Here is a 23,160-nt window from a genome sequence, read left to right on the forward strand (position 1 = left end):
GGCTCCTCCATGACCTGCATCAAAAAGTTATCATCAGTGCTCTGTAGGAACATCCTGGACTGTGTATGCCTGGCTGCATGGTCTTCCCAACAGACGTCAGGGTGGTTGAAGTCCCCCATGAGAACCAGGGCCTGTGACTGAGGCTACTTTCAGCTGTCTGTAGAAGGCCTCATCAATTCCTTCTTCCTGGTCAGGTGGCCTGTAGTGAACACCCACAACAGTGTCACCCATAAGAGCCTGTCCCTTAATTCCTACCCATAAACTCTCTGCTTGTTTTTCATTTGCCCCCTCACAGAGCTCCCTACATTCCAGTTGCTCCCTCACATAAAGAGCAACTCCACCACCTTGCCTTGCAGGCCTATCTTTCCTAATAAGTACATAGCCATCAATGATGGCATTCCAGTCATGTGAGCTGTCCAACCATGACTCTGTTACTGCAATGAGAACGACAGGATATGTACTGATTAGATACTTAATAATATGACAGGAAATGTTTGATCTTAAATATGTTTAATACATTCTACACAATTACAGTCTAAGATTGCTAAGGATGGTTTCATCTTTTTTGGATCCATCTGTTCTGATTTCCAGATTTCTAAAACATTTCCAGTGGATGTGGAGACTCCTGCTTTGTTCATTTAAGTGTACTACTGATAAAAATGCTTTGATTTATATAATTTGAAGATCACGGATTAAAAAACACTGCTTATAATTCGGAAATAGGATGTAAGAGGTTGGATAGCAGACTTTGTTTTCAGATAGCACGACTTTCTTTAGGGATTTGCTAGTTAGCATTTGTTGAATGGCAAAACTTTGCATAAGGACTTAATATATTAGTCTACAGAGAAGTTTTGCAAATCTCAGAATGAGTCCATTACCTAAAGACATTCTAGCTTGCATCTTGGACAAGACCTATTATTCATGTTTGCTTTCTATGTAGAGGATTTGAAGCCTGGAAGATGCAAACATATATTGTTGCCTGATACTTTTTTTTTTTGCCTACTGACAAAGGAATTGGGACATGTGGCATATACATGTTGTTACAAAAATAGATGAAAATTGTTGGTAGTGAGTCTCTGGCAAATATATTACATGTATTTGTATCAGAAGTAATGTGGCCAGCAGGACTAGGGAAGTGATTGTCTCTTTGTACTCAGCACTGCTGAGGCTGCATCTCGAATACTGTGTTCAGTTTTGAGCCCCTTGCTGCAAGAAATTCAAGTGGAGCAAAGGTGGTGAAGGGTCTTGAGAACAAGTCCTGTGAGGAGCAGCTGAGGAAATTGAGGTTGTTTAGCCTGGAGAAAAGGAGGCTTAGGGGGAGAACTCATCACTCTCTACGACTACGTGAAAGGAGGGTGTAGCAAGGTGGGTGTCTGTTCTTTCAAATGAGAAGCGATAGGACGAGAGGAAATGGCCTCAAGTTGCTGTTTAGGGAAGTTTAGATTGGATATTAGGAAAAGTTTCTTTACTGAAAGAGTTGTCAGGTATTGGAACAGGCTTTCCAGGGAAGTGGTGGAGTCGCAGTCCGTAGAGTTATTTAAAAGACAAGTAGACATGGTGCTTAGGGACATGGTTTAGTGGTGGACTTGGCAGTGTTACTAGGTTTATGTTTGGACTTAATGATCTGGAGGGTTTTTCCCAACCTATATGATTCTGTGGTGTTCTGTATGTGGTTTGGACTGCTTCTTCTGAATCAGTTTTAGTCTGTTGCCCTCGGCTAAGTGCCTGCACTGTATGGGAAGCCGTAGGTGCATAAAAGAGAAACTTCCGTTCAAGACATTAATTTAGAACATACTGTCCCTGGTAAGCATTGGAGTACATTTGATAGAATGGTTTGGGTTGGAAGGGACCTTTGAAGATCACATAGTCCAACCCCTGTGCCGTGGGCAGGGATATCTTTCACTGGATCACGTTGCTCAAAAGCCCCATCCAACCTGACTGGGAACACTTCCAGGGAGGGGGCAACCACAATTTCTCTGGGCAACCTGTGCCAGTGTCTTGCCACCTTCATTGTAAAAAAAACCACTTACTCGTCATGTCCAATCTAAATCTACTCTCTTTCAGTTCAAAACCGTTGCTCCTTGTCCTATCCCTACAGGCACTGATAAAGAGTCTCTCTATTTCTTATAAACCCCCTTTATAAATTGAAAGGCTGCTATAATGTCTCCCCAGAACCTTCTCTTTTCCAGGCTGAACAGCCCCAACTCTCTCAGCCTTTCCGCATAGCAGAGGTGCTTCAGCCCTCGTTTCATTTTTGTGGCCCTCCTCTGCATGCACTCCAACAGATCCATGCCTTTCGTGTGCTGAGGGCTCCACAGCTGGATGCTGTACTCCAGGTGGGGTCTTACCAGAGCAGAGCAGAGGGGCAGAATCCCCTCCCTCAATCTGCTGGCCACACTACTTTTGATGCATCCCAGGATATGGTTGGCCTGTGGGCTGCAAGCACACGTTGCTGGCTCGTGTCCAATTTTTAATCTGCCAGTATCCCCAAGTCCTTCTCCTTAGGGCTTCTCTCAATCCCTTCATCCTTCAGCTTGTATTGGTATTAAGGATTGTTGTGACCCAGGTGAAAGACCTTGCACTTGGCCTTGTTGAACTTCATGAGGTTTATGTGGGTCTGTTCATCAAGCCTATTACGGTCCCTCTGGATGGTATCCCTTTCCTCTAGCTTATTGGCTGCACCAGTCAGCTTGGTGTTATCCGTAAACTTGATGAAGGTGGACTTCATCAATGACACAGAGCATTAAGATATTAAATAGTATCAGTCCCTGTATGGACCCTTAAGGGACACAGCTCGTTACTCGTTTCCACTTGGACATTGAGCCATTAACTATAATTCTTTGGACACAGCCATCCAGCCAATTCCTTATCCATCAAATGGATATGTCTTCAATTTAGCAGCAAGAATGTTGTAGGGGACCGTGCAAAGGTCTTGAAGAAGTCCATGCAGATGAGTTTCAGGTGGTTTTGGGTCGAAACTTAGGTTTTGTTTCTCTAAATATAACCTAGTCTTTGTGCATAGAAACTGCTCCACAAGCAGAACCAACACATGGGAAGTTGAGGATGCAGTTCAGAATTGCCCTGGTCAGATTCGGGTGATTAATGCAGGTGTAACTTAATAAATTTCAAGAGCTGCGTATCTCTGTAAAACTTTATGACTGTCTTTCTGCCCGCTTCTGCTCCAAGCTGTGCTGATATATTTTTTCAGTTTGATTTTTTTTTTTTAAAGGCATCCTTTCATTGAGTTGTTTTTCAAGATGGCTCCACAAATAGATGTATTGGTGCAAATGAGAGTAAGGAATAATTTTGTAGCAGTTTAGAGCAGGAACAAGTGAGCAAGAATGGGAACACCCTGAATGGCCCTTATAGTAAAAAGAAATTGAACATGAAACTGTACAGTCTCATAAACTTGGCCATTAAAGAATTGCAGACAGGAACATGAAGGATGAAAACGTAAGGGTAGTGAGGCATGGAAACTCATCAGGAACCAGCTAAGGAAGTGTGATACACCTTCTCAGTTCAAGGACATGAAAAACAGGTTTTACAGATCCTTTATAGCAAATATGAAGTGGAGGAGGTAACACGGTTAAAAAGTGAGATGTGAAGATAAGTCACAATATAAAAATTAATGTCTATGAAAGTGTGATGTGGAAAAAGTGAAAGCAAAAAAAGAAAGGCAATAAAATCTTTAGATGTTCACGTGGCATGTTTGTGAAAGGAGAAATGCAACAAAATGTCAATTAAGGGAGGCTGTCAGAAGCCATAAGATACTGAGGAAATATTGAAATAGTCTTACTGAGGTACTAGGAAGTCATGGTAGAAGTTTCAAACCCAAGTGAGCCTAGCAAACTCAAGTTTTCATGAGTGGCATTTGAGTGCTACTGGAATTACAAGCACATCTAACTTTACTGCACATGCTGTGTATTCCTGGTAAGAGATACAGTGTGCTCCCACTTGAAAACTGTGAGAAAAGAAGAGAATCTCTAAGTACTTCGAGGTGTTAGGGTGCAACCAGGCTATGTCTGAGGTAGTAGACATAAGAGTATAGAAAAGTTTGAAGAGGGCACTCAAGTGAATTTTAACTTTAAACGCTTCTTGGTTTGTCAGTATGGATACACATACCTCCAAAAGTAAACTTATTTAATGGTTTGAAGAGGACTGTTTTTCTGCTTCTTTTCTCTCTTCCCCTCACCTCTTTGTTCCAGCTCTTCTGTTCACGCTCAAGCATTACAGTAGGTAAATCATCAATTTGTCTTACATGTCTGAGAAGCAGGACATCGTTGACAGCTACAAAGTCACAGTGGAAAATGATCTTCTACTTACTAAGGAATGTATATTGTTTGTTGCTGTAGCAGGGGCTCTTGGAACTTTGTCCCTGAAATTAATTTTGTAACTATACAGCAGAATACGTTAATAAAACTCTCTTGGGGAAAGAGAAGACTTTAGAAAATAGTGTGAGGAAAGAGTGCCTTCAACTTAATGAATTATTATGCACCAAGACCCAAAACGTTCCGATTCAGTGATTCTAAGGTAATGTCCCTTAAGCATAAGGTATGGGCAGTTGCTGAAGTCTGTAAGGTTAAGGTTTTTGTTATCTGAAGTTACAGAATTTAAGGTAATTTTTCTTATATTTGGTTGTTAATACTAGTGGTAATAACACTCCAGGAATACACTGAGTTACTGCAGTAGGACATTCAGGGCTTTAGTATTATTATTTAGTTACAGTAAATGCTGTGTATACTCTTTACTTAAAAGTAATAGCACAAGTGCAACCCAGTACAGTAATATCTGTGCAGGTGTTTACTATTCAGCAACTAACAGTGAAGTGCTGTTGTAGATGCTGGGAACAGAAAGCTTGAAAGATAAGTCCCAAGTGCTGTGACAGTATTTGGGATATCCGACACATACTGTTGAAACTGTGTGTAAGTGGTTTTTATAATGGAAATAAGTTCCTATTCAGGTTTTGATTCGTGGTTAAGTAATGTATAATTCTTATCATTATTCAGAAGCTCAGCAGTCCTAAATTATGGTGATAATTACTTAAAACGAAAGCTTAAACTTGAGAGAAAAGCCTAGAAGTTACATTTTATGTCGCCACCCCACCCCCCTGCATGTTCTGGTCCAAACCAAGATACTGAGTATGTAATTGAACAGAAGCATGTAATCTTGCTAGCTGTATATCTGTTGGGGAAAAAAAGTTTTACTTAAGTTCTTGTATGCAAGTTACTCTGTAGCATGTTATGCTGCAAAAGATTGGGCAAAAATGACTTCATTCCATAGTGGTCTATTTTCCAGAAATGCAGATGAAAGACTAGTGGAGTCTGGAACACAGTGACATGGATTTGTGTACTGTCAGAACTTAATGAAATACTGTTTTCTAGGTTTGTTGATTTCTACTGAGGAAGACTTGGAACTATCGTGACTTTGCCAGTTTGCACATTGAGTGGTATTCATTACATTGAAAAGGTTATTGAGAAGAAGAACAACAACAACTCTTGGAGGAATCAGTGGCATAGATACGGATCCCAAATGTGGAGCCACTGTGCTTCACTCTAACTGCAGTATAGTTCTCTGGCTGCAGGCTGGAGTAGGAAACTAATATGGGGAACCCCAATTCTAGGGTTTATCACTGAGGCCGGACACGTGATGCTTGTTAAAGCTTTGGAACAAAGTTAACTAATGAAAATCTAACATTTCACATTTTTGAAGATTTGCGGAGTTTATATCTCAAACCCTAGCGTAGAAATCCCATGTTCTCTGTTGATCTTTTTTTTTTTTAATTGCAGTTGGTAACTGCCATTTTATTTGTCTGAAGATAAAATTGCCAGTTTGCAAACCCAGTGCAAGTGAATTGAGGTCTGCAAAACTTGTCGCTAGATGTAGGATGGGACCATCCTGAAATTTGTTCGTGTTCTGAAGCTTTGTAACAATGGAGAGTGGTACCATCAAACAGCATTTTACCTTAAACCTGAATTTCTAAAATGTCATCTTTCTTCTGTTAATTGTCAGTTTCAACAGAAAAAATGATTTTGTGATCATATCTGTGGATATTATTCTATATATATGTGCATGTCTGTTCACTTTTATGTATGTTTGATTTTTTTTTTTTTTTTTTTTTGTCTTGAAGATTCTTGGATATCCCAGTCAGCTTCCTTCCCTAGGAATCAGAAGCAACCAGGTGTGGATTCCTTGTCACCTGTAGCATCACTTCCTAAACAGATTTTCCAGCCTTCTGCACAGCAGCAGCCTTCTAAACAGGTTAAAGTCACATGTGCAAACTGCAAAAAGCCTTTACAAAAGGGACAGACTGCATATCAGCGAAAAGGATCAGCTCACCTTTTTTGTTCTACTACCTGCCTCTCATCATTCTCACACAAACCCACTCCAAAGAAACTTTGTGTTATGTGCAGAAAGTAAGGGATTTTTTAATTTTGTTTCATATTAGCAGCTAAATCCAGTAATACTTGAGATTCTCGTGCATGTATGAGAATTGCTCCATTAATGATATACAAACTGACTATATAAGTGCTTTATGTAGTGTCACTTTAGTGTTGTTTGGAAATGTTGAATTCAGTATGTCTGCTGTAACAAAAAGACTATCAGGTTTTGAATTCAGAGTATGGCAGATTGTTTCTATGAAAGTCAATACACTAAAAATTGATGATTTTTTAAAGACAGGGTTTCTAGTTTATAATGTATCCTGTGACAAGATATGTTCTTTATGTCTAAAATCCTTTATGAAAAAAAGTGGACCTTGTGTTGTGTAGAAAGCATTCATTTTGACAGATGAAAATATAGAGGCTTTAAAAGGAGGAGAAACTGATACTTGCAAGAAACTGGAAGAAATCTGGGAGCTCTTCCAGTGTTGGCAGTGTGGGCAGAGGAGAAGCCTTAGGCTTTCCCCATAGTTAGGGGCAACTATTGCGACTTTTGAAGCTGTAGACAGCTTTAAGTAGGCAGTACAGAGGGAGCGACAAGCATACCTAGAAGTGGCTTAGTCTAAATTATTGGTTAGGTTTGACTTAACAATTTTTTGTTATTTTGCAGACTTAAAATTGCCAAAGAGAAGTCTTTCATAATTTTACTGCTGTAGTGTTAGGTGTACAAAACAGCTGTACTATCTTTTTATTTCTGTGTGCTGATTACGGAGAGATTTGCACTTTCTTGTATTTTTTTCAGTGAAGTCTCAATCCAGTACACCCTGCAGTGACACTGGTTAGATGATGAATTCTTACTGAACTAAAGAAGGCTTTCGGTAAAGACTGCCTTTGTTAATGTATGTTTTGGAGAGGATGGTCTTGCTCAATCACACATCTAAAGTAGTGAAAAAGTTTCAGTTCAGTATACAGTGTGGTGGATTAATGGCTTGTATTCAGACGTAAGTTAGTGATCTGAGTAGTGCGATCTATTGTTTTCTTTTTTTTTCTGCAGACTCAAACTGTAGAAAGTATTGCTATCCTGTGTATTCATATCTTGGTACACTGAATATCTAGCAGATTTGACATATTTTGCCTTCTTTTTAAATAGTGTAGAAGCTCAAATTCTCTCAACCCTTACCTCTGCAGAGCTGGTTAAAAGCACTCTGTACTGTTTCTGTTGGCTTACAAGGTTTTTTTTAGAAGTAGTCTGGTGACTACCAGATTCAGCTCTTTTTTATTTCTGACTGAAATCTTGAAAACTCATGTCTAAATCTGTGCTCTCTTGCAACTTCGGAGATGCTTATATGTGTATTGTGAGAGGCTACACACAAAACTAAATGTAAAGGCTTTCTTTTTGAATGAGGAAAATACCTTATTCCTAGCTTTTGTGGTTACTTAAAATACTTTTTTTAGTGTATTTGATTTCTAGAGAACCTCTGTGAAGTCACCTTTGACAATTTTTGAGGTGATGTTGGTCTTCGCTCTTCCACTAGTATGCAGTTGTTTACTTAATTGTAGTTAAATAGAAGGCGGTATATGTGTGAAATTGTTACTCCGTAGAATGGCTTTGTTGTGAAGCCCATTCTTATCCAGCCTTTTTTTTTGCTTTATTGCCAAATTTTTGCTACCTAGTGGTAGCAAACCAGGTACTCTCTGCTTCTGTGTTCTTTTCCTACGAAAGCACATGTAATACTGTTAGATTCCAGTTCAGTGAAAGGATAAGGGAACTCTAGTAAAATCCAGGAAGTCTTGAATGTAGGTTGGATAGATGATGATAGTTGATATATCATAGGTCAGACTTTCAGAGGTAATGTTCAGATTTATCTTTAAATATGTAGATTATTTTAAGTGGAAAAAGTGAAGCCTACAACAGCTTTTTAAAAAAAAGTGTATAACTCCATCTGAAAAGTCAGAATTCTTAAGTATTTTATCGTAAACCAGTTTTCTAGCACTCTTCTGAACCTTTGTAACTATATAAATAGTGTAGGAATTATTATAAGACAAGAGGTATAGGAAATAGCTGGTGTTCTTCCTAGTGTTTATAATTTTTATTTGCTTGTGTTACTCTTTTTTACTTGGCATTTGTCTCCTTTAATACAAGTTGGTATGTGCTTTGATACATGTTAATAGTGTTTATAAGCGCTAGTGGAATCCAGCCAGAAACTGTAAACTCTTCAGGGTTGGAGCTCTGGCTTTGTTTTGCAGAACAGAAGTGATAACACTCCCCAACACAAATCCTTACTAGGTTAAAGCAAAATCTTCTGACTTGCCTTTGATGGAAGAAGGCAGGCTTGCAAGTGTTAATATTCAGGAGCGGTACAAGTTTATTTTCAATAGAATCTATTTAAGGAAGCGTACAGAATTTTTGCAATGTTTTCCACTTATTTTAGTGCTCCTAGGTGTGAGTGTCTGGGGCGTGTCTTTTCCGTCTGGTGATCCATTGTGATGTCAATAGAGATCCAGACATGCCCAGTCAATTCTTTATTTATTCTGCCCAATTGCATTTTGTGTATGTGAATAATAGGGTTTTTTTACTTAGAAGGCAAAGGGGTGGCCTCTATTTTTTATCCTTACTGCTTCTAATTTATGGTATGTGACAGTTTGGCATTAAGAGCGAAACTACTGGAGAAATGAGCTTAGTAGTTGAAGAGACCTGATTATGAAGGTGTGCTGACAAGCATGGTGTTAGTGACTTTGCTAAGTTTGCAGCATGTGCAGCATACAATTGAAGATCAAGGAAGTCTAGAATTAACTTCAGTGAAAAACAGAGTAAGTCAGTTTGGTTAGAAGGAGCTTTGTTCTATTTGAAATTAATTTTATTGATGATTGCTTGCCTGGTTTAATGCATTAAATTGGTGCGGTTTCATAGGCAAATGCATGAACTGTTCAGGTGCTTTGGAACTTTAAAGTAATGGTGGAATTAATTTTTTATAATTTTAAGTGATAAAACTTACAGGCAAGTTTGTGGTAGAGTTTTAAGCGTTTTGGTTGTATTTATGAGAAAACAAGTTTCTCTCCCCCCCTCATCTTGTCCTGAGATTACTGTAGGAAATGGTGGAGTTATATACAAACAAAGACCATTTCTTGCCTTTTACTATAAATCTACTATAAATCTGAATCAAATGAAACTCCAGTGTAGCTTTTGTGTAAAGTTGCAAAAGGACTACTAAATCTGCTGTGTTTTGTCGTAGAAGATTGAATTGCCACAACTGGTATCTAGTGGTGCCTTAATGTCCCTTAGTTCTAGAATAATGTGAAAAAAAATAACGCAAATCCAAACAAAAGATAGGTTTTTACACAGGAAGGACATGTACTTGCAGTACTGTAGTAGTTGTAAAAATATTATTAAACTTGGTGTTTGACATGTGACTAACAACTGTACACCCACAAAACCAGTTTGAAATGTAAGCATTCAAAGAAAGAATGTATTCTAGAAGATGTAAAGTGTTCTTGTTTAAAAATATGTATGTATTTATCCACAAGCACACTACAGGTTGTTTTTTTTTCTTTCAGAGATATAACAACAATGAAAGGTACCATTGTTGCTCAAGTTGATTCAAGTGAGTCTTTCCAGGAGTTTTGCAGTACGTCATGTTTATCGTTCTATGAAGATAAACAGAATCCCTCGAAAGGAGTTTTGAATAAATCAAGATGCACTATCTGTGGTAAACTAACTGAGGTCTGGTTGACTGTTTTTTCTCTTACCTTTCTCAATGATGACATTATTAAGAACTTATATTTTGAAATAAGAGAACTGAAAATAAGGAAGTTTAAAATCTGATTCAGTATTTTCATATGCCATGAGATACTAAGATATCCAGGCTTAATATTCATGAAGAGAAACTGTAGGAAGAAAGAATTCAAAGAAGTTAATATTTAATTTATTTTCAGAAACTTGAAGTGACTTTTGCTGATGTCTTGTAACTACTGTCAACAATTTTATTGGGTCTAGAATCATGTAATTATAACCTAGATCTCCCACATAGAACAGCTGCTGTTGAAAAAAGTCAGGATTGACTGCATTATTTACTATTTTTACTGAGTGTTTTGAATGATTATGCAAATGTTTTTAGAGATTTACAGAATACATGTACTTTTAATTATCATGAATGTATTTATTTTTATGCCATCGCTTGGCCCACTGTAGTTCAGGCTACTTTACACAGCGTATGTATCTGGCCAGTCTGTATGCCATGTTATTACCCTGCAAATTGAGTATTTTATAAAATCTTATATATTGACCTTCTGCTCTGTTATGCAGTCATTACATCCTTCCCTGTGATCTTTGCTTCTAGGCTACAAGAGCAGATGGGTCCAAGATTTTTTCCTAGAACTTTGGAGACAACAGAAACATGAATTTCTATTTCTACATTTCATGGTCATTTCAAGCATCTCTGTTCTTAAATAGTGAGCTAGTGTAATCTGGTTTTACTTACTGTGCTTGGATGTAAGACTAAGGGCTTGTCTAGTATTTTCGGGAAACTTTGTGCTTGTGTGGTGATAGAATACCTTTTCATTTTTATTTTTTAGATTCGTCATGAAGTTAGCTTTAAAAATATGACTCATAAGCTGTGCAGCGACCATTGCTTCAATAGATACAGGATGGCAAATGGTTTAGTAATGAATTGTTGTGAGCATTGTGGGGAGTATTTGCCCAGTAAAGGAGCTGGAAACAATATTCTTACTATTGATGGCCAGCAGAAAAGATTCTGCTGTCAGAACTGCGTTGGTGAATACAAGCAGGTAATTACTTCTTTACCTATAAATTCAAGTCATTAATATTAATACTCCTTAAATTTATCCTGTTATTCATAACATGGTTTTACTTCTCATTAAAAGTCTTAAGTAACAAAGACTTCAAAAAATGAAAGTAATGCCGCTGAGGGAAAACTAACTGGGATGGAGCTTTTACTAATGACTTTTTAAAATATTGCTGTAATAGCAATACCTATTTGTTGTTAATGACAAATTAAACTGAAATTAAACTTCCTGTTAATAATTTCTCTTGCTTTCTACTGGGTGTATCATGAGTGTATTAATAGCAACCCTGACACACAGGCTTACTGATCCTTAAGTGGTGGTGTTTTTGAGATAGAAAAACTTGCTTGTATGCAATTAAAACATTCAAAAATGTGCATAGCATACAGATTGGACATTGCTGTGAGAATGCTCTAACTGATTACACATTGGCTGTGTACCTGTACTATGTCTCATCTCCTTCACTGTACAGCATAGGATTTGAAAATTTATTGTTACTTTCATCCTTCCATGTGTCAAATTTTGTGCTTTCATTTCTTTATTTTTTTTTTAATTTATTTTTAAAACTGTTAAGCTAGTAGTGATTGTTGTGGTTAAAAATAATTCCTAATCAAGAAATCTGGTGCTGATGTGTTTTACATATTACAGAGCCAGCTTAGCTCTGAACCATTGCTAATGCTGGCTGGAAAGTTTAAATGTTAATCACAGTATTTACGGAGTAATAAGATAGCTCTGAAATATTAAATATTGGGAGGGAGGATATGCTATTTGGGGATTATTTTTTTTTTCCTTTGTGTGTTTTTGCTTGGTACATTTTGCTGTGAGCTTGTAGGGGTAGTGTTACGAAATACAAAAGTACTGTTTTACTAGCAAGAAATTTCTTTATCTGGTTTCGAAGTTCACACTTGAATATGTGAGTGGCCCCACTGCTGCACATTGCTTTGGGTTCTTTCTTCATCTCTTTCCATTTTTAAGAAACCAATGATCCAAGAGAAAGGGGAGTACAGTACAATGCGGAATGTTTTTAAGTTCTTTAATGTTGGATCGTATATGTTTATATTATCTCTTTGGACATTCAATTTTGATGCTTTTGGGGATGGCTATTCTTGTGTGTGTGCAAACAGCAAATCTGGAAACGTGCATATGTAAACAGCGTTACTGAAAACATAACATAAGCATTATTCTTTTGTCACAGCTATACCAAAAGGGACAGGATAGGTTTCCAAGATACTAAAAACATAGGCATGCCCAGAAGCCATGGAAAGACTTGAAGAAACGTTGAATACTGTCTCTCGAAGAAACAGAAAGGCATGAGATTAACTTTGAACTTGAGACATTCCCACACAACCAGTATAACATGCACTGCACATGGAATTATGAAATGAACATGGAATTTTGAGAGGTCGAATGATAAATCTGTACTTAACTCTCATTACAGACTGTACTCTGTTTGTTCAGATATTGATGTATTTTGTGTTTGGGTACGTATTTGAGAATGAGAAGGATATGGGTAGTAAGTTGTATGTTCTGGTTTGATTTGGGGAGGAGGAGCAGTTTGCAGTACCAGGAATCTTCACAAGTAATGTCAGGTATTGTGCATTATTGTGAGGATCCTTAAGAGAACCTTTAAAACTGAGACACGTTATTTTGGTGCACTCAGTTCTGACAGCAGATTTTATTCAAGCAAGTACTTAATTCTTTTGTGGAAATATTTAGTACTGTGGAACTGTAATAGGCTGTGAGAAGCTTAATTTGAGTGCTCATGTGCATCTAGTTTGGAGTGGTGGTCAAGTGTAATTCTTAACTCGTAGGTTTCAAATGTTACTAGAGTGTCGGGGTTTGGGTGTATTTTTGATACTAAGAGAAACTATAAAATGAGTTTTTTAGTGTATGTTGTAGGTGTCAAGTTAGTCAGGACACAATGAGAATATTTAGTTGTCTTGCAGGTTTTATTTAGATTTGAACTTCCTTTTGCAGTAAGGTTTTTTGAACTGAATGTTTTCAAGGAAATCTGTTTTTTAAAAAAGGAACTTAGACTTTGGGAAATGTTGCCTACAGTCATTGGACCACAGTTGCTAAATTGTAGGTTGCTTTGTTCAGTTGTAACAATGTTTTCTTGGAAATTTTTTGTTAGATGTTGCTTTTAAAGGAGAACCGGTGAAGGAGAGAATATGGGAGAGCCGCTATTACGTACTGGAATAAACTTAATGGAATCAATAATACAGGAAAAGTTTGATGTATCATTTGGTTACAGCATTGTGTTGTACAACTGATTACTGTGTGTCACAAAACAGTTTTAGCAAATGTTTTGTTACAGTTGTAAAATAGATAGGTCTTACTGGTATGAGCTTTGTATTAAGCAGTTTATATTGTAAATGTCATACACCTATCCATATGCTATACATTTGTAGTAGCAATAAATGAAAGATGATTCTTATTACTTGTACCTATCTATATACTTTATCCCTATTTTTTAAAATAAATATTACACTGACTTGAACAATTAGTTTTCAGTAACTTATCATGGACATTTTTTCTTCCTGGAATGAAAAAATTCTGGGTAATAAAAATTACTGTGGCTCTTCCAATGGCCACTGAGTGCAGATACTCCATCGGCTACAAAGGTTTTCTTTCCTCTGCTTTAGACTACTGGTGGGAGTAAGAAACAGTGTTATTCCTGGGGTGGGGAGTAGGTTTTATTTCTGAAGTAAGTCACTTTTCAAGGTGATGGATGAACTTAGCTTTCTACGTACCAGTTTCAGAACCTGCTTTAAAACTGAAGCACAGATAATCTTGAATATTACATTCTGTGTTTTACTTTCCTGAGAGGTGATGGTAGTTCTTTCTTAACTAAAACTGAATTAATTACAGAACTTATATTTCTTTCATATTAAAAAAGCTATGAAAAAATAATAGATTAATAAATTGTATAAGAATTAAAAAAAAAACAGGCATAGCCTAACTAATGCTCACTGTGGTTATATGCAGGAAGATGTTAATTTCTGGTGGCACAACAGCCATTCAGAAAGACAGCTAAGTGCAAGTCAAGCTTTTGTAAAAAAGGGAGAACAGCTATAAAATCCTCCAAAATTGAAACCACTGTGACAATTTAGATAAAATGTCAAAACAAAACCCTTACTGGAAGTGGGGTTTGTTTTTTTTTTTTTTTTTTTTTAAACTGAAGAAGACTACTACAACTAGATAGTTCAAACTCTTCACATGTAGAGGGGCAGGAGGGACTTAAAGAATGACTGCTCCAGCCACACCACCCAGGTCACAGAAGGTAAAAGCAGGGACTGGGAGAATGTAGAAGATCAGGTCTGAGACCATCTAAGGAACCTGAAGGTACACAAGTCCATGGGACCTGATGAGGTGCATCCACAGGTCCTGAGGGAACTGGTGAAGTTGTGAAGCCATTATCCATCATATTTGAGAAGTTGTGGCAGTCCAGTGAAGGTGCCAGTGATTGGAAAAGGGGAAACATAACCCCCATTTTTGAAAAGGGGGAAAAGGAAGACCTAGGGAACTACAGGCCAGTCAGTCTCACCTCTGCACCTGCCAAAATCATGGAGCAGATCTTCCCGGAAACTAAGGCAAGTGGATGATAAGGAGGTGATTGGTGACAGCCAATGTGGCTTCACTAAGGGCAGATCGTGTCTGACAAATTTGGTAGCCTTGTATGATGGGGTTACAGCGTTAGTGGATGAGGGAAGAGCAACTGCCATTGTCTACCTGGACTTGTGCAAAGCATTTGACACTGTCCTGCATGACATCCTTGTCTCAAAATTGGAGAGGCATGGATTTGATGGCTGGAGCACTCGGTGGGTAAGGAACTGGCTGGATGGTCGCACTCAAAGAGTTGCGGTCAACATCTCAGTGTCCAAGTGGAGACCAGTGATGAGTGGCATTCCTCGGGGGTCGGTATTGCGACCGGTGCTGTGTAACATTTTTGTTGGCAACATGGACAGTGGAATTGAGTGGACCCTCAGCAAGTTTGATGATGACACTAAGATGTGTGGTGCAATCGACACACTGGAGGGAAGGGATGCCACCCAGAGGTACCTTGACAGGCTTGAGAGGTGGATGTGTGAGAACCTCATGAAGTTCAACAAGGCCAAGCATAACATCCTGCACCTGGGTTGGGGCAATCCCAAGCACAAATACAGGCTGGGTGGAGAGTGAGTTGAGAGCAGCCCTGCCAAGAATTACTTGGGGGAGCTGGTTGCTGAGAAGCGCAGCATGACCTGGCAGTGTGCACTCGCAGCCCAGAAGGCCAGCTGCACCCTGGGCTGCATCAAAAGCAGCGTGGCCAGTAGGTTGAGGGAGGGGATTCTGCCGCTCTACTCCGCTCTGGTGAGACCCCATCTGGAGTCCTGCATCCAGCTCTAGGGCCCCCAGCACAGGAAAAACATGGACTTGTTGGAGCGGGGCCAGAGGAGACCACAAAAATGATCCAAGGGCTGGAACACCTCTGCTATGAGGAAAGGCTGAGAGTTAGAGCTGTTGAGACTGGAGAAGAGAAGGCTGCAGGGAGACTTTGTTGTGGCCTTCCAGTACCCGAAGGGGGCCTGTAAGAAAGCTGGAGAGGGACTTTTTAGCAAGGCCTGTTGTGATAGGACAAGGGGTAATGGCTTTAAACTCAGAGGGTAGATTTAGATTAGATACAAGAAAATTCTTTACTGTGAGGGTGGTGAGGCACTGGCACAGGTTGCCCAGAGAAGTTGGATGCCCCTGTCCATGGAACTGTTCCAAGGCCGGGTTGCATGGGGCTTTGAGCAACCTGGTCTAGTGGAAGGTGTCCCTGCCCATGGCAGGGGGGTTGGAATTAGATGATCTATAAGGCCCTGCCAAACCAAACCATTCTGTGATTTTATGATGCCAAACAAAATGACTAAAACAAAAAACAACGCAAGAAGAGAATGAGATCATATCTGACAAGGAGGTGGCTAAATTCCCTATGCAATTGTGCAAATGCTGAAATATTTCTTCAAGTATATAATTAAAATGGGAACTTAATTTTTAATATTACTGTAGTGATTAATTTTAAAATTAGTATGTATACAACAAAGTGAAACAGACCCCAAATGTGCCTACCTTGAAGACATGTTAATCAGAAGCACATACATATGTTGTTTCAGTGTTTCTGTTTCTGATACTATGGCATATTTTCTGTCTCTACAAATCAGTCCACTTCCTTTTCAGGGCAGTTGCAATGTTGTTTGTGTCCTGGTTTGCTGGATGTGGGTACAGGCATGACAGCCTTCTTCTAGGGAACAAGTGAATTGTGTGACTTGGCTTGTGCAGCCAACTATACCTTTTGATTTTCAGCTGTTCGACTAAGATGAAGCTGAGTCTATGTCTACTTTTAAAAATACAGTATTTAACTGTTTTGCTTGCTGGCCTGATCAGTCCACAGTGTTCTTGATTCTGCCCTGAAAGTATTTAATGCTGTACTAGTTTAAAATGCTCCTTTACTTTTTTTTCTTTGTTTCCATAACTGAAATTCTTCTTGTTAGAACATGATCTGGGATTTGCTTGCTTTTGGTGCTTCTTAAAAGTGATGGTCTTCATGTGCTGTCAAAAAAGCGGGGAAGGAGCTCTAGCTATTTCTTCATGGACTTCTGAATAGTTATGGATTGAAGTGAGTACCAGGTGAATGCAAGCCGAATGAGCATTTTCCTAGTTGGAGAGGATGCTTGCAGTGTCTTTTAATTTAGTGAAAATTTTCCTTCAGTACTGAGTAAAAGTGCATGTGATTGACTTCCTTGATTAGGTGAAGTCTTAATACTGAGCGTGCTTCAAGACTAACCAGGCTATGCCATCTGTTTAAGCTGTTCACTTGCAAGCAATATAAAAAACCCAACCTAGACAGTTGTGCTTCCTTGTTTCAAATTCTGCTCCTTGCCAGACAACTGCTTTTGTGAAACTCTCTTAAAACTCATTTCATCCGTTTTATCTGTGTGCAGAGGTTTAGGAGCCTTCACTGTATACAATAATATGCATACCAGTTCTGGAACTTATCGTTCATTGCTTATGTAGAGTTTATGTTTAGTCTTACAAGATGCATTGTTATCTACTGGTTTAAATCTTATGGAATGCTGTGATTGAACATCACTTCAGTGGAAGCATCTAGGGTTTTGAAGTTTGTCTTGTCCCAAACAGTGTCTGTTCTTTTTCTGTGCTTCTCTGCTCTTGAGACAGATCTGTCCTCCTTTTAATTTCAGTGGTACAATTAACTCCAAATCTGCTGCTTCCTGATGTTGTTTCTGCTTTGTAAACTCTTGTTTCCAAGTGTCTGTTTTGAGAGTAAATACTGTTGACAAAACCAGTAATTGTGAGTGTTGAAGAGCCCCTTTACACTGAAATATTAAAAATACTGACACTTCATTTTTTTTAATTTCTGGTCACTTTTAAATAGAAGTTCTGTGGTTTCAGCAAGTTCAAACTGTGGTTTAATAGTAGAATCTCTTCCTCATATGGTGAACCACTTCTGTCTCACTTCAGGTAATACTGAAATTGGTAATAAGTAATCTCTGATAACACTGACGTCTGATACTATGTACACTTCTATGAACAGATGCTTTTTATCCCATCTACCGTGGTTAAATGATAGAAATCTTTACCAACCAAGAAATAATCAGTTCCCCTTTCTTGCTGCTTAGTGTGGGAGGGTTTCTTAGAGGCCTCTTGGTATTTATGCCTCTGGTTTCTTGCATCTCTGATGCAAATCAAGTCCTTCTAGAAACTGTCCTGTGCTTCTACGTTTTCTTCTTCCTTTTATTTACTCCTATTTTCTGGAACCATTTGTTTTACTATTTCTGCTTCAAATGTCTGTCTTCAGCTGTATAATTTGCTACTCTTCAATAAAAAAAAAAAGTATAATCAGTTTCCTTAGGCACCTGAATATAATTAATACTAGATGTTCAGGATGTTATTTTGTCGATATTTTAGAAGATAAGTGAGATAGGTATATCAGAGATGTTAAAACAGCTTTGTAGTTCTGACGAAAAGTGCTTGTGGCAGTCAAAATGGTGAGATGTGATCTGTGTGGGAGCATAAGAAATTCTTAGGAAGAGGAAGCAAGCAGGTGATATGACTAGGTATCGGAGTTAGGATGGATATAACCACATCCGTGTACTGCTGTACCTTGAATAATTGAACAGGATTCAGGGGAAGAGGGAGGAAAGGCAAAGTAGAAACAGCTGAAATATTCGCTATCTTGAGAGCGAGGACAAAATTGGCAAAAAAAGGGAGCACTGACAGTTGGAGATGCCAGAGAAAAGCTGCTGGACAAGTTACTGGTTTGGCTGTCTGCACAGTTCAGCTGATAGAACATAAACACAAATGACTTGATGTTTCAAGGGCCACAAAAGCAATTACTTCAGCTTTTGCTCTTCACACCTGGGCAAATGCTCCTGAGCTGTTAGTAATCTTAACCTATTTTGCTGGAACAGGGAAGAGTTTACACTTGTTAGTCTTGGGGTAGAGATGATTTAGGTGCAATATTTCAAAAGACTGAATAAATAATACAGTTTCTTCTTTCTTTGCTGTTACAGATTCTGCTGACATCTGGTTCTTTTCTTAGACGTGCATGTTGCTTCTGGATCCATCCGGACCATTCTTCTTTCAAATAAATCTGAAGTAGCTTAACTGCTGTTTTCTTGATGGCCTTACTAGTGGATCTCACTTACCATAGAGATCCATGTAGTGAATATCTATACTTTTCTACTTACAGAAGGTTTCTGTCTTCATCCTTTAGCTTTCTATTTGAACACAAGTTGACTGTGTTTCTGTCCCAGAATATTCTTTTCTAGAAGCTTTCCCAGTATTTATTTAATTTCTAATCCAGAACTGTTACTCTGTAAACCTACCAGAGAGAAGTTTGCCTGCATTGGGAAGTATGTGCTGATCTGTTTTATCATGGACTGTGTGAGTTTTAAGTGCAAAGCATTTCCTTCAACTGGAAACAAATATTTGGGCTGCTACATAGTGTTGTAGCAATCAGCTGGTATTCCGGTGTTCTCGATTGACTGACCCTTGCATGGGAAAAGTTGTAGCAAGAATGCACTCTTACACTGCAGGTGTGTTCTTCGTCCTGTTCTCTGTCCTTCTGAAGGCACGTGAAGCAAATCATGCTGCTTTTTCCAGTCAAGAAGAGAAGTCTGTAGCACAGGTGGCTGGATTCAAGGCACTGATGGCTTTATTGAAATACTCTTGCAGCCAGGGTGTTCAAGAGCAGATACTTCCATTAGTTTCAGTTGCAAACAGAAGTGAGACTCACTTCTGAAACACCATGAAATTACAGATCTCTGTTTTGGAGCTCGATCTTTCTTCTTAGTAGGATGTATGCAGAAGAGCTCTAGACTTCAATTTTCATGATCCTTTCAATAGGTTGTAAAGGAAGATTAAGATTACTTCTAAAATGATTGTTGCTGATAATGGCAAGAATAAAAGTTCTTCAGAAACCCTTCAGGTGATTTTGCTCTTATTTCCAGGAATTTGGATTTCTTTTGCAACAATACTTATATTTCTGGAATATATCCCAGTCATCTGTGTTGTCTTGTATCTTGATAGCCACTTTTGTAGTTACCAGTTTGAATTCAACTCTGTCCTAGTTGACAGGATGAAGATTTGAAAAGTATATAGAACTCGTAACTTGTAAGACTTTTCAAACTGCATGAAGTGTTTTATAATACATCTTTTCTCAGTTGTCTATTATGAGATACCTAGCATGAAGTAGACCTGATTTCTAGAATTAAATCTCTAATAGGGTATACAAATGAGTCATGAAAGAATGAGTGAGTTTAGAACCAAATGTAAGAAGAACAGAAGAGTATTCAGGCTTCTGCATTTAGCTTGGGCATTATGCTTTGGAAGAGGTCAAATATGCAATGGGATCTATCTACAATTAGGTCATCGCAATGCAGAATCTAGGTGTTGTAGTGAGGGAGAGGTATAGTCACACTACTTTGCATCAAGCTTCCCCTCAGAGGGCACTGGACCATTATTCTCTGGAAGTTTTGCTTCTAGATTAACTTTCTTGTGCTTAGTAATCTAGTTGTTCGAATTTTCTTTACTAATTTGATAGCAGTGTTTTTACTTAAAATTTTCCTGAACATGGCAGTCCTTAAACTTGCATATGTTTTCATAGGACACCGTACATTTTAATTTACCAGAAGTGATGCATGGAAGGAAAGTGCGTGATACTTGTGGATTGGTTCTGAATTAATTCCGTCTTTGAAGGAGACTTGAAACTGAGACTAGTTTAAATGTGCAGGGTTTTGTTGATAGTCACTTTTACGTACCATTGAAATATCATGGAGAGCGCAAGACGAAGCCTGTACTTCATCTGAAATGGAAGATGACTGCCAAGAAAGCAGCTTCAGAGAAAAAGACTTGAGTGTCCTGGTGGACAACAAGTTGACCAGGAGTTAGCAGTATGCCCTTGCAGCAAAGATGGCCAACTGCATCCTGGGTTGTATCACAGAATATTTGCGGCTGGAAGGGACATTTGCAGGTCATCTTGTCCACCCCCCTGCTCAAGCAGCGTCACCTGGAGTGGGTCGTCCAGGACCACGTCCGTTTGAGTTTTTTGTATCTCCGGGGATGGGGACTCCGTAGCCTCTCTGGGCAACCTATTGCTATATTAGCAAGAGTGTAGCCAGCAAGTCAAAGGAATTGATTTCCACCCCCCCCCCCCCATCCTTGTGCCCTGCTGAGGCTGCATCTGGAGCACCATGTTCAGGTTTGGATTCCACAGGATGAAAAGCCTTGCAAGTTCAGTGGAGAGCCACCAAGATATGTACAGGACTGGAGCACGTGACATAGGAAGACAGGCTTGGAAGACCTTAGTTTGTTCAACCTTGAGAAGGCTAAAGGGGGATCAGTTATCTGATGGGAGGGTGTAGAGAGGACAAAGTTGTACTCTTCTAAGAAATGCACAGTAGAAGGATGAGAGGCAATAGACACAAGATGAAAACAAGGGGAAACTTGATTTGGATGGAAGGAAAAGCTTTTTTCTCTGTGAGGGTGGTGAAATCCTCCATAGAGGTTTTGGAATGCTCATCCTTGGAGATGTTTAGATTTGACTGAACAAGATCCTGAGCAACCAACTCTGGACCTGCTTTGAACAGGAGGTTGCAGTTGACCTCTGGAGATCCCCTGCAATCTACATGTTCCTGTGATTCTACACTTCTGAAACAAAGAATGAAGCAGTGATTTTTAAAATAAAGAGTCAGGAAGTTCTGTAATTTTTTTGTTCCCCCTTTACATAGTAATAAGGATTTTGGTGTTCTTTGTTCTGTTTTTCTCTCTGCCAGTGAAGTTCTTTCTTTTGTCTCCTGCCATGAAATATCAACAACATTGACATAGCTTTATGTTTTCCTTAATTTCGTTTCTGAACACTCACTTTTTCTTGAGGGTGGTTAAAATATTCAATTAAAAAGAAAAATGTTCTGTAGTAAGAACATGGGAACAGCTGTTGTAGTTCACATCGGGGATTGGGACTCCTGCGGTGTATGTAAGTGGGAAGAGTAAGAACAGGGCAGGTACTTAGGATCTTTTCCCCTGAGCATTCTCTTAGTTTCTGACTCTAGTCTAGAGATCAGGGGATCTTTTGAACTTTTTGCAGTGTTCCTGTACACTGTTTTTAGCAGATCTCTTTAATTAGCGCTTGTCCGGTCTCCTTGTGAACACATGTAAGTAGTTTTCCCATCCATGACACTCTTTGGTGAGAAGTTCTTCTGACCCGCTGTGTGTGTTATGTGAAGAGCTGCCTCCTGTTGTTTGTTTTGAAACTTCTGTTGGTATTCATGTGATCTCCCACAGTTGTTAATACTAGAAAAGACAATGAACAGTTGATCCATAGTGCCCCACATTATACTATTTTTAGTTCTGTCATTATCCTCTTAAGTTATCATGTTTCCAGGCCAAAAATCCTTACTTTATAAGAAGGCTCTTTGACCCTATGTTACTGTAGTTCTCGTGAATCTTTTGTTTATTCCGGCTAGAAGAGTACTTCTAGGGAAAAGAGTCTCAAGTGTTAGTTTTTCTGCAGAATGAAATTAATACTGCGAATTCTTAGAGATGAAAGATAACACACTGTGATGAATGTGAGAGGAGAGGTGTAAGTTACCCGAGAACCTTGAGAGACTCTCATCTGGAAATTTGACACTTAAGAACAAGGGTAAATTCTTGGTTTGCATTATGGCTATCTAAAAACATGGGATAGTACAGTATGAGGTTCTCTGTTGATATTGTCAATGGAGGAAGCCTTTGAGTTAGATAGACTACTAAATATAAGTGTTTAAGACATCAGTATAATGCTGTTTGTGAATACTTTCAGGTATGCTTTAATCTGTTTTTATAATAGTGTTGTACTCCTTGGTTTTTGAATGGTTTTAATATGCAGACAAGTTCAGGGAGTGCTGACGAGTAATAAAAATGCAGGAAAAGTTCAGATTGAAGGAGGTAATGATTATGAGGTGTTGGGACCAATAAACTTGAAGAGGTTTGGGGGCTTTTAATTTTTTTTCTCTTCACCAGTGTCCTGTCTCCTTCATTTGTGTAACAACATGTTTAAACTTCTAAGAATGCAGGAATGCTCACATACTCTTCTTAGTTGCTGTGACAAGAATAAAGTGAGAGCTTTGCTGCTACGCTTTTGTTTCTGCCCACAGAACCACAGAATCTCCTGCATCCTTGGTGTGTTTTTTTTTGAAATTCTTGTTCTTTGTCATCTTGATAATTTAGATCTAGGTTTGCTAGGCTGGTACTAGATACTAATAAAGTTTCTTAGTGTTGCTTTTAAGTCTGAAAGATCTAGGGTAAAATCAGTAAAGTCCAGTATTGTAAGGATGTTTGAAATTCAGAAGTGATGGATATGCTGCTGTGTTGTACTTTGTGTGCATGAACCGTTCTTGACATCAGTTGAATAAGGAGATACTGGAGATGTTAGTTAGCAAAAGCTATTTCTGCTTTTAAC

At 38.7% G+C, this 23,160-nt stretch overlaps 1 protein-coding gene across 8 annotated transcripts in view; it reads left to right on the forward strand.

The window, feature by feature from the left end:
* Positions 1 to 23,160, forward strand: part of ZMYM2 (zinc finger MYM-type containing 2) — a 99,041-nt gene that overhangs the window by 29,278 nt on the left and 46,603 nt on the right. For all 8 annotated transcript variants that reach the window (XM_075418870.1, XM_075418879.1, XM_075418863.1 and 5 more), the window contains 3 exons: positions 6,128 to 6,413; positions 9,933 to 10,098; positions 10,950 to 11,162. In XM_075418870.1, the coding sequence (XP_075274985.1) occupies positions 6,128 to 6,413; positions 9,933 to 10,098; positions 10,950 to 11,162 (665 nt within the window). The remainder of the gene's footprint in view (positions 1 to 6,127; positions 6,414 to 9,932; positions 10,099 to 10,949; positions 11,163 to 23,160) is intronic.

The sequence above is a fragment of the Opisthocomus hoazin genome, chromosome 1 (genome assembly GCF_030867145.1).
Source record: "Opisthocomus hoazin isolate bOpiHoa1 chromosome 1, bOpiHoa1.hap1, whole genome shotgun sequence".
NCBI classification, from domain to species: Eukaryota; Metazoa; Chordata; class Aves; order Opisthocomiformes; family Opisthocomidae; genus Opisthocomus; species Opisthocomus hoazin.